At 36.3% G+C, this 12,188-nt stretch overlaps 1 protein-coding gene across 6 annotated transcripts in view; it reads left to right on the top strand.

Annotated features, from left to right (window-relative positions):
* The window catches only part of U2SURP (U2 snRNP associated SURP domain containing), a 44,747-nt gene extending 33,346 nt beyond the window's left edge, over window positions 1–11,401 (top strand). For 5 of the 6 annotated variants that reach the window (XM_065674913.1, XM_065674912.1, XM_065674911.1 and 2 more), the window contains 4 exons: window positions 6,122–6,232; window positions 8,748–8,866; window positions 9,600–9,776; window positions 10,861–11,401. In XM_065674913.1, coding sequence (XP_065530985.1) covers window positions 6,122–6,232; window positions 8,748–8,866; window positions 9,600–9,776; window positions 10,861–10,999 — 546 coding nt within the window. In that variant the 3' untranslated portion in view covers window positions 11,000–11,401. The remainder of the gene's footprint in view (window positions 1–6,121; window positions 6,233–8,747; window positions 8,867–9,599; window positions 9,777–10,860) is intronic. The other variant, XM_065674914.1, reaches the window with a different exon arrangement.
* Window positions 11,402–12,188: the final 787 nt, after the last annotated feature.

The raw sequence follows: 12,188 nt of genomic DNA, 5'->3' as shown, positions 1-12,188 counted from the left end.
AATGGGGTATTTTAATCAAAGACCTACATGTAGTTTATAGGACTCACTCATTCTGTTATCCTTTCTCCAAGCATAGGCCTTGGTATAGCTGTTAAAGTTGATGAGTGCAGATTCTTAAGTATTCATACTGTCTTCTGAGTTTGTGGCTGACTGAGAAAGTAACTAGAATTTAGCACAAGCTTTGTTTAGCAGTGAAGCCTTTCTGTCATACAGTGCCATGCAAACCTGAATTTAAATTCAATGCAATTAAAATTAAAAGTTTTAAAATTGCATACAGCTTTCCAGCTTCTATTCAGTACTAAAACCTATGATACACTGAATACTGAAATTCCTGTGCCTTCTGTTCAGTGCATTAAATTGATACTAAGAAGCTGCTAAACTACTTGTTGCAGATATAGCATCTCCAAGTGACTGATTATAATTTGGGTAATATTTTGAATGTGGAATTTTTACGTTATAATGTACTACTTAGTTAAAATCAGACATTAGCAAAGCCCCAGGGTAATCTTTTAAGATGTACAAGTAATAATCTTTTAAAATGTCACAACTGTTGTTTCTCCCAAATATGCTTCTGTTTAATAATTCAGATTATTAAAATTAATGGACTATAACTCAGCACTTAGGAACCTCTTCCTTTGCATAGCAGTTTGAAAGTTCACGATGCATAGCCATTTGAAGTGAGCAGATTCTGAATCTGAGAAAACCTAAACAGTATTTATGTCTTATCTTGACTCATGGGGGCAGTAGTTTTGTAGGAAATATATGTTGTTAGACTAATGAAAGTACAAGTGTACCTACTTTTCATTTTGTTGTAGTACTGATTGTAGTGGTTATGGAGAGGGTTCCTTCCAGACTCAGTATCTGTTTTACGGAAGTTATCCTGGCAGTTGTGGAGGTGGATTAGGAAGTCGTTTACTTTAACCATTGTCAGTTTTACATCGCACAAGTGTTGCAAGTTCATTCATCAATGCAATTGTCTCTAACAGTTTTAGATCGTAAATATGTGATGGTTTCAAGTGCATATTGCAGTCTTTATTCTTTGTGGTAAGCGAATTACCACCTCAGTTTGAGACTTATGGAATATCCAGAAAAGGATTGTAATTTTTTTCCCCAGAACATTTCAGACACTAGGTAGAAGTACTTAAAGTCTCTCCTTAAGTCTGTCATTGACAGGAAAGTACTCAGAAAGCATTCACACTCAAAAGTTTCTTTTTAGTATGTACCCAGTCCCTGCTGAAGAACACATCCATTATTAAATTTGAGGGGAGGAAAAAACCAACCCCAATTACTAGCTTTAACAATTATGCCATCTAATGTACACTGTTAAAAACATCACTTGAAGTCTTTGGCAAAAAAAGGGCAAAGTCTGATTCTCTGGCACTTTACACAGTGACTCGCAGGGAAGCTGACACATAATTTTTAATGCATTTTTTTAAAGTCATGAGTACAATTTTTTCTCTTGGCACAGTTAGTAAATTCAGTTTGCCAGCTGGGAGGGAAAAGTGCAGTAAGAAATAAACTTTGAGCGCAGCCATCAGACTGGTGCCATCAGAGAAGGCAAGTTGTTAACCCTTTGTTTGCATTTCCCAAACCCCTGTGAACCTGGAGCATTAACTCTTTCCAGACCTTAGCCAGAACAAAGGATTTTCTTTGTAACATAGAAGAACAGTGATTTCTTTACTGTTTGGTGTGGTTTTTTGTTTTTTTGGTTTTGGTTGTTTTTTTTTTTTCCTAAGTGTGGCACTGTGCTTTACATTATAACTCAAATTTCAGAATGGTTTTTACAGGCAAAATGAAACAGCATTGTCCTCCTTGGGCCTTTCTCTAAGGTACTTTACTTCTGTCTCCATGTTGCTATGCAAGCTTTTATAATCCTACCCAAAAAGCACAGAGTGGAGGAGGTTTGTCCTCTTCAGTAACTGTCTTGGCTCACCTTTGTGTTAGCTACCTCATACCTCAAAGTAGCATTTCATTGCTTAATCAGAGGTAGGAGACTAATGGTCTGCAGTCTTCCTGTTCAGTCTTTCTGTTACCTACCACTGAACTCCAGGAGGTGCAGGGTTGGGTTCTGCTGTACTGTCCTGTGTCTGTGCCCTGTCAGTATCCCCCCTGCTCGGTACATAGAGATTCCCCACGGCTGTGTACCTGCCCTTCCCCTTCTCCCCCCACCCCACCCCTCAATGTTTCATGGTATTTGAGGTGCAATTTGTTTTTCTACCAAAAGCCAAAGAGGTTTTTCCTGTATATCACCAAGGAAAGGAGGTTACTGTCCTTGCTTTCTTGATACAGATTGCTGTACAAGACAAATAGATCAGAGTTCTTTTGGTGTAGTATTCAATCTTCAACAGAGAATGACTAAACACAAGGTAAGAAGAGATAAAGTGTAGTCCAGAAGAGCAGATCGTATGCAAGACCTGTTGTGAATTTCAGGGCCCTGTATACCTTTGTCAAGAACCCAAAGTTCCACAGTTTCCATTATTTCTTGTATGGTGTTTAGTATGCAGAGTAGTCGTAAAATCATAGAATGGTTTGGCTTGGAAGGGACCTTAAAGATCACCTGGTTCCAACCAGGTGTCTTGGATGTGTATCCTATCTGTAATCAGTCTAGATTTAGGTGCAATTACATACCAAGCAGAAATTCCTGTGTTTTATCAAACATCTGGTGATTGACTTCCTAGTTAATCCTAGTGTGTAATATGCAGCTAATTTACCTCAAATAAGTTGTGTTTGAAATTGGCCACTGAAGTTATGAGGCTGTATAACTGTGGAATAACCTTGTATGAAAAAGTCTTTCCTCTTGCCCCAGAGACAGCTGTGTATGGATTCAGTATCAGCAGAAGATGAGAAAACTAAGAACAGTTTTTGAAAACAGATTTATTTTAAGCAAAGGAGGCTACCCACAGCACACCTGTGTGTGTCAGCAGGCAAAAAGTTACAGGCAGGACTTGGGTTTGCATCAGTCTGTGATTTCCCTGAACCATGGTAGCAAGATGTTAACCTTTTCTGTAACTTGCTAGTGAACTGGTTAGTCTGTAATCCAGGCCTTAAATTCTGGGGAAGTCTTAATCTTTTAATCTCTCCCAAATGAGTTTGAGGAGAGAGGGGGAAGTTTCAAGGTGAGAACCAAAAGCCAAAACTTGTGTTGTGGAGCTCTTAATTTTGAACTTAAGAGAGATACCTCCTTACGGTTAGTGAGAAATATGATCCCTGCATTGGAGCACTTAGTAGAGATTGCTCACAGGAACCTCAGTGATGTTTGACACTTCTGCATTGCAGTCTCTGAAAACCTCTGATGTCTTTCTGCTGTGGGAGACTGCTGTACCTGAGAAATTAATACTACCAAATTTTGGCACATGGTTTTGAGAAATTTCCTCTTCCATATTGCTATGCATATTACAGGCTCTAGTTAAAGTCAATGTATCCTCTTCTAAGGATGAACAATCTTAATGGTTTTTGTTTGACAAAAATAGTTAAAGAATAGCCAATTCAGTGAGATTACATTAGTTCTTTTTAAATGCAGGTTTACAAAGTTGAAATGCTTACAAATCAATGCTTCATCAACTAGATGTTTAAGCATATTTCAGCCAAAGTTTTAGAGCTCTCTTTCTCCTGGGGGTGCATCTGGATCTCTATGACAGGAGTGTAAACATCATACACTACATGAAAAGATCAATAAGAAGAATGTTCGTTATGACTAATATGCTATGGATAGTGAAATGCTGAAGGGAAGTAACTAAGGTATATGTTTATATAGTAATTCTGAGCGGTAGAATTATTTAGAAAATTCTTTTTTGGACTTTGGGACCCAAGTAACCCTTTTTCTTTTAAAACACAGTTATGATGGTGATGAAATAGCAAAAGCTAATTACTTGCCTCTGCTGAAAGGGACTATCCTGATCCTACCTGTGAGCACTGGCACTTGCTCATTCTTACGCTGAGACAATACATCTTATTAATGTGGGCAGTGTGTGTGTGTGTGTGTGTATGTGTGTATGTGTGTGTGTGTGTGTGCGTAATTGAAGGTGAGGGGTGGGCTTCTACTGGATTAGTGAGTTGATTTGACTATTGGAAGGCTAAGCCAAGCACTCTAATTTCCTCACCTCTAGGGGTGAGGAAAAACTCTTTGCTTGGAGTGGTGAGGGAGGGTGGACGTGAGCTGTTAAAGCCCTCTCAGCATTTTGTACCACTTGTCTCTTTTTCCAGGGGTTGTACTAAAAGGAGTCAGTTTACATAGGTTCAAAGGGAGATACAGGAACTATGTGGGACAGAGATCCATTGATGATTGTTCTGTAAAAGACCCCAGTTGCCTTGGGAAACCATACGATGTTAACATAGTTGGAGTTTAGGGAGGTGTTGAGTCAGTAGCTTTTCTTATAGGCTTTTCTTATTTTATCTTCCTTACCATGATAGGGAAAGCAAGCTTGATTTTGTAGCAGAACAGGTTGTACAGGTTGACACTGAATGTATGGATCCAAAAGGTATTTCTGCATTTCAAGGAGCAGAGAAAAAATGACAAATGATGATGTCAGCTTTGCGTTGGCTGCTGATTTTAATTGGAGGACTTGTAAGCAAAACTGCTAACATTTAGGTAGCACGTACTCTGTAAAATGAGGGAGGTAAGCAGAACATTTGTCAGAAATTTAGCTTAAACAAGATAGCAATGCCTGATTGGGGTCTATCCCTTCCCCCCAAAAACGAGTTACTCCATAGTATTCTGAGACTAAGATGAAAAATGTGTTGCTGGTATAAGCTCTGTAACTGAAGGGGAAGAGGATCCTGTTCAAAGTAGTGCTGTTTTTGCCTGGGTTTTATGTTTCTTAACATATTTGCTCTTATGATTGATTTGTTTTTGTTGCACCTTTCCTTCCTTCTCTGTCAGTAATTGGAGGGATTAGAGTATGTGGTGTCTTCATATCTGGTATGGCCTTCTCTTGAGAAGGAAAAAAGAAATTTTTAGGATTTGATTTAGTGCCCCCTTCATATTATGGAGTTGAGGACCTGAAGAATAAGAATCCCTTCAGATAATCAAAATGGACACAGCTGACAAAGTCTTTTCCTTTGTGTGTGTGTGTGTGTTCGGTGTGGAAGAGTTAAATATTTCTAAAGACAAAAATATTTTGTGTGTTAGCTAAAAATGAAACCAAACCTCAAGCACTGGAAAAATCTACTCTTGCAAATATGACTGTACAATTGGTATTGAGACAGGAAATACAGGAGGGTCAGAGCGTAAACATTTGGAAGATGGTTGACACATACAACATAACTTATTACTAAGCTGCTCCCCACCCCTCCCCTCAGCCCCCCAAAATTCTTCTGATCACAAAAGAAAAATTGAAGTATTGTCTATAAAAGGCCATGTCAGTAAGAATTAAAAATTGACAAATGAATGCTAAGACACGTGAGAGAAATTTTATGATGTGAATCAACTTGGGGAAAGGTTTTAGTCCATTTAGGGGGAAAAAAAAATCCACATGGAAAAATTCTGACACTTATTTAACTTTTTGACTCAGTTGAGAATATTATCACAGTAAATTTAGTGTTGCATTTAACTGGATTTTGTTGCTAAGCTTGCTAGTGCACGATAGAGTATTATGTTAGTAAAAACCAACTTCTTTCAAATCAGCCACTGAGTGCAAACAGCCCTAAAGAGGAGATGCATTTGTTTTAATGTCCTAAGTGTATCAGTCTTTTGATTTTAACATTTAGGGTTAAATGGAAAAAAAACCCAGTTTCTGAAGGAAAACTTGGAGTAGACAAGAAAAGTTGAAATGATACATTAAGAAACCTGCAGTAAATTATTTAATTTTGAAAGAAAAAATAGAGATGATCTAAGAAATATAAGGGTGCATTCTTCTAATGATGTGAACAGAATGTAATAGAATAACAGAAAAAGATCCCTTTATTTTTAGTTTTTAACATGTCTGTAAACAACTGCAGGTGCCTGCAGACGTGTATGTGGTTTTGTTGATTTGGTCCAGTTTAAATAAAGTTAGTATCTTTCTGTGCACAAACTTGTATAGGAAGGATGAAGAATACGAATCATGGGAATTTCATTTTCAGTCACCTGCCTACCTGGATAACAATAAGCCCAATAACCTAATGGTCAGTATTATTTTCACAGCTTAAGGTGATGAAGTTTCAGGATGAGTTAGAGTCTGGGAAAAGACCCAAGAAACCAGGCCAGAGTTTTCAGGAACAGGTTGAACACTATAGAGACAAGCTGCTCCAGAGGGTAAGAAATGTTCTTTATGTTTGGCTCTGATTCTGTGATAGGATTTTATTGAGTTTATTGAATGTAAGGTGGCATTAAGCAGAACAACACATGGTTTTCGATAAAATTCTACTATAATGTCAAACCACATGTCTGAGTCCAAGTGCTTTCTGCAGAGTAGACATAATCTCTCCTACGTAATCTCATAATGATGTAGGATTTCACACTGTACAGATGGGTATCATTAGAATGTTTCGAAACCATAGAGGTCACTTCTGGATCTCCTACATAAAGCAAACTGTTAAGTGGGAAAAGGAAAGGGAGAGATGTTGATTGAAGCTGTTCTTCAGACTTTTCATTTTGCTGTCAGCAATTGATCCATTGTGTTAAAGGCTTCCAAAGGAAGAGAAGGAATGGTGTTAAGCAGCATATATGCTTCTGATTCTCCAGTGTCTAAGATTTCCTGGATAATTCCAGCTCATACTGTCACGCAAAAGGAATAATTCTGTATCATTACCATAATCAGTAGTCCTCTCTGCACTATGAAGTCAGAGTGGCTTTAGAAATTAGCATCATGCATGTGATGTGATCTGAATCTTTGAAACATTACAAAAGAGCACAGAGCCTCTTTGGACAATGCATTTAGCGAGGGAGAGTAAGTGGCAGATGCTTCTCTAATCTAGTTTCACAGACTGGCAGATCAGTGATGAAATTAGGTACCCATGCAATTTCCTGGAAGCGAAATACAAATAGGCAGTTTTCACCAGATGTTTGGCTGTCACTTGTTCTTTGCATCATTTGGCGCTCAATATCTGACTAATTCACTAAAAGTAACTTTGCCAAGCACCTTGAAGAAAGAGACTCGTAAAAATTAAGAAAGCTGATCCCTAAAGGACATTTATGCATTTGGAGGTTGATGTTAGTGGTTAAGACTTTGATTTTAGAAGTAACTTTCCTTTTAAATGTAGTTACATCCTAAAACTTTCCACTTCCTCAGTGTTTTCTGTAATTTGAGAAAGAAGTGATTTGTACAATAAGCATAGAATATTGACTGAGACAGTAAGTTAGAACCTACTTTAAAGAATTAGCTTACCTACTTTTTTAAACAGTTAGCTTAAAACCCCAGAAATCATAATTCTGATAACTTTGTTAGATGCCTTGTGTAGAGTAAGTTCAACCAACTTGCAATATTTCACATTTTTTTATAATTATCTCACATTCAAAGCTGAAGGTAATATTTAGTTAAGAAATATTTAATGATAATTAACAATTATGATAACAATTTAATTATAAGGAACAGGTGTTCTTTAAAAAATAATTCTGTTGATAAGGGAATAACTTTATCTTTTGCTTTAATGCCATAATAAAGCTAGCTTTTATAACGTTATACTAGCTCTGATTGCATTTCCCACAAACTTGGTAGTCGGTTGTCATTTTTTGTCGAATTCCAAGGTCAGATCTTAGTACTGTTGTATATTGTTAAGAAAAGAGGAACTTAAAGCTATTTAAGATAGCTTATTCCTATTTATCAAGATGAAATAATTAGCTATGCTAACAAATAAACTAGGAATATCTCTATAGCCCATTGATTTTAATGGAATCTAACAGTAGTTTGCAATAGCAGGTATAATGATAAGGGGAACTTTAAAATTTCACTGATAAGTCTCCCATGTAAAGAAAATGCGAGGCTAGATTGGTATAACTGTCCTGGTATTTCCTGCACTTGTGTTAATCTCCCCTCACTCATTTCCCTCACCCCCTTCTTTCATTTAGTGAAGTCGCCCCTTCTTTGTTATCTTTATGGGGTATGCAGGGAACATCTGTTCATTTTTTTGCCACAGAAGGATTTTTTTTTTTTTCCTTATTCCAATACTGAAGAAGCACATCTCTCTTGATCTCTGTGTTCAGACTTGCCGATGGTTTAGGTTTATTTTTGTATAGTTACTTTTGTATTTGGCAGACAGGCAAGGTTTGCTAAGGGTATATTTTTTTTCTTTCAAAATGGTCCTGTTGGTATATAGAAATGAACCATATTTGTGGGTTTTTTGACAGAGTAGATGCCATTGCAGAATCTTGTTTATTTTTGTTTTGTTTTTAGATGTCTTGTAGTTATGAGATTATCTCAGTTTTCAGTCTGGATTAATGAAGATGAATGCATGTGTTTTAAGTAGAAAAGAGGTTCTTGGTATCCCTTTGTGTTTAATTTAGTTTAGAAGATCTATTACAGCTGTAATGTTTTCCCAAAATCTATAAAATGAAGACTGTTCATTTCCAATTAGATACTCAGACTTTCTCACCTAGGGCAATATCTTACATGGTTTTGTCAATGTTTGTGTTACAATAAGTAATTCTGCTGTGTACAAAGCAGTAGTACAGATTTGAAGAGTGGTGTGGTGTGACATTAGCTCCTTCCTGGATTATGTGCTGTGTTCTTTCAGTGCTCACTGCTTTTATGCTGTTTGTGATTAGCTTAAGTGTCTTTACTTAGTAATTAGTCACACTTCACCTGAAATCATTAATGCTTCTAATAATTTAGGAAAAAGAAAAAGAGTTGGAAAGAGAACGAGACAGAGACAAAAAGGACAAGGAAAAATGTGACTCCAGGTCCAAAGACAAGAAGGAAAAGGAGGAATGCACACCAACAAGAAAAGAGAGGTATGGCTTTCCTTGGAGTAAAGTGGATGGGAGGAAAAACCTCATGGTTAGTATTTTTGTATACAGCAGCAGACTTGAAATTGTGGTGTATTACACACCTTATTTTAAAGAAAAATCACAAAACCACCCAAAAAAAAAAAAAAAAAACAACAAAACAACCACCAAACAATAAAAAAACATGCTTTGGATAATAAATCATACTTAAAAATATTAAAGGAAGTGTCATTTTTATCCTGCCCCAAGTGGTGTACCCTTTTGATGAGAATCCCTTTTTGGCTTATTTAGGCCCTGAGGAAATATGGTAGAATCGCTACCAGTTGCAAACAGGATACTTAACTCTTTTTTTAGCAGTGAACTAACTGCAGTGTATTACTCAGAAAACTGTACTGAAGTCATACCACAAATTGTGATGGTATTAAGGATAGATTGGGTAGAATGTCTTGCTTGTCAGGAAACTATGACAGAATGTTTTTACACTGTCAGAGATGAGCAGAAGAGTCACAGGCCTTAATTATTTTTTTTTTTTCAACCAGAGAAAACCTTATGCACGTGTTGAACTTTGTTTTATTATTTTAAGTAATAAAAACTCTACTACTTTATAATTACTTCAAAGGATCTAATGTTATACTGCCAAAAGAAAATATCTACAGGAAGAAAGCTATTTTTTTAGTATCAATTTTCACTTCTCTGCATCTGCGTGTGCATGTACATGACTGTATCTTTCTTTTCAAAGGAAAAGACGACACAGTGCTTCACCCAGCCCATCTCGCAGCAGTGGCAGTAGACGAGCAAAATCTCCATCACCAAAATCCGAACGGTCAGAGCGCTCAGAACGGTCCCACAAAGAGAGTTCACGTTCTCGGTCATCACATAAGGATTCTCCCAGAGATGTCAGTAAAAAAGGCAAAAGGTAAGCTGGTATCTTCTCCATTTTAGGTTGCAGAAAAGTTATGTATATAGGTGTGGGTGAGTTTTGTTTCTTTTAACAGAGCACATTGGGTACACAATTATTTTCTCTAGTAATGGACTATGCTGCATATTGCTGGTTAATATCTGTGGACAGTGGTGTCTGAAATGTATACAGGCTCCTGCCTTGATAACTCAAGACTCTTCACTTCTATGTTCTTGTTCACCTGTTTACTGATAATTTTGAGGAATACTGCTTTTAAACCAAAGCATCTTACTCTTTATTAGATTTTATTTTCAAAGGACAAATATTCTATAGCTAAAACTTGTAGAATTATACTGAGCATGCAGACTTTCACTGTTCATCTGCTACATAAATCTCCTCTCCCATGATTGTTTTTTTAATGGGAAAAAAAATCTAGATTAGATACTGCTTATGGGGTTTTGTGTCTGAAGTAGGTGTTTCCTAATCTCCAGACTGACAGATACTTGTTTCTAGTTAATGTTAAACTTGGGGTGAGATTTTCTTATTGTCTTGATGGTTTTGCTTGAACTTGAAAGTTCAGCTTCCATTTCTTTTAAAAGTGTAGAATGTCTTATTAATGGAAGATTTCTCGGACATATTGAGGAATATTCTTTTCATGCTGTTTTCATGTGAATATCGTAAATATTTACAGTAATTGGATTCTTGTGCTATAAATTGGGAATTCAAATAAAAACAGAAGTACTTTAACATAACAGTTCAAAACAGTTGTTCATTTCTGTTTTCTTCTGTACAAATACAGGCTGCTATTAATACAAGAGCCAAGGTGGTTGAGGCAGATGTGGAAGGTTGCAAATTCCTTATGTAGGTTTAAGGAGGACATGAGTTGGTGTTCCTTTTCTTGTGGGTTCTAAGCACTGCAGTTAGTGCTTATAATGCAAAAACTGCCTCATTCTCAAAGGCAGGAAATCATTGTGCTATTTCCCCTTACTAAAGAAAAATACTTTGTACCTTGTTTAGTTGAAGAAATGAATTCCAAATAACTGCAAAAAAAGTTGGTGTCATCAGTCAGGTTTTGACATGAACCCTAATTTTTTTTTGGCAGGTCACCTTCTGGCTCCAGGACACCCAAAAGATCAAGAAGATCACGATCCAGATCCCCTAAAAAGTCAGGGAAAAAATCCAGGTCTCAGTCCCGTTCTCCTCACAGATCTCACAAGAAGTCAAAGAAAAGCAAGCACTGACAATGTTATTATTTTTTATGATGCTGTCACTTACTGGAAATGCGGTTTTGTTTTTGTGCCTGAACAGTCTGTTAAAAAAAAAAAAAAACAAAAAAAAAACAAAAAAGCATTCCTGATAATTTTTTTTTTTTTGTGAATGCACGAGTATACTCATGAGTAATGGCATCTGTAGACTTGTCATTGTTTTATATTGTACAAAATACCTTCATTGTGACTATTTCCCAAAAGAAACATTTTTGTGTTTAGGAGTTTCATCAGAAATGTGTGTAAGTGATCTGCTGGCAGTAGTGGTATTTTGTTTTAGAATGTTGTGACATAGCAGAAATAACTCAAATGTTCCCCCTTTTTGTAGCTTTGACAATTTGAATTAGATTTCAAATAAAATCTGAACAGAAAATTAAATGTTGTTTTCTTGCCCCGCTGGTGATACAGATCTCAAAAGGAATGCATAATTTGTTTAGAAGTACTGTGTATTTCAGACACACTATGGTGCTTAGATCTCTCAGTATAGCGGTAGCTCTGTTCTTGCTTTCATTAGTTTGACTATCCAGATAAAAGCAACTTGTGAATCCAGTGGATGAGTTTTCTTTCCTGCTGTGGTATTTTACTCGAAGCAGTTGAACAGTCTGGTACCTACAATGATAAGCTTTATAAGTAAATTTTTGCTTCATATCTTTCCATTTTAATTGCAGGGAATATTTGTGACACCACAGTAATGTTTTTGTTTGGTATTTAAAAAGGGCCTCCACAGAGATGCATCATATGTATGTATATTTATATCATACATCATACATCATATATACATATATATATATATATATCAATAACAAGCCATATTTATGGCCTGCATAGGGAACAATAAACGGACAGCAAGCCTGAGGCTCTGTAACTTCTTCCTTAAGTCTAAGTACCATAATTGCAACCTAAAGTACACTATTGTTTCCTAAACCAGATTTTTACTCCAGAATGACAGCTTTTACATTATTTTATTGAATTTATTCCTTTGTTGTGAAAAATCTTCAAAATCAGGAAAAATAAAACTTTTTTATTACATATTTTATTTATTAATATTTTAGAATCAGTGAGCTGTTTAACTTTTTTTAATGTTAGGCTTTCCTTTCTCCAAACTTGTTCTGTGTCTTAGGCATTGATGTGGCTTTAAAACGCTTCACCTTGGTCTCTTACCGTG

The sequence above is a fragment of the Lathamus discolor genome, chromosome 3 (genome assembly GCF_037157495.1).
Source record: "Lathamus discolor isolate bLatDis1 chromosome 3, bLatDis1.hap1, whole genome shotgun sequence".
Taxonomy (NCBI): domain Eukaryota; kingdom Metazoa; phylum Chordata; class Aves; order Psittaciformes; family Psittacidae; genus Lathamus; species Lathamus discolor.
The sequence above is the reverse complement of the archived record's forward strand: the minus strand, read 5'-3'. Positions and strand labels throughout refer to the sequence as shown.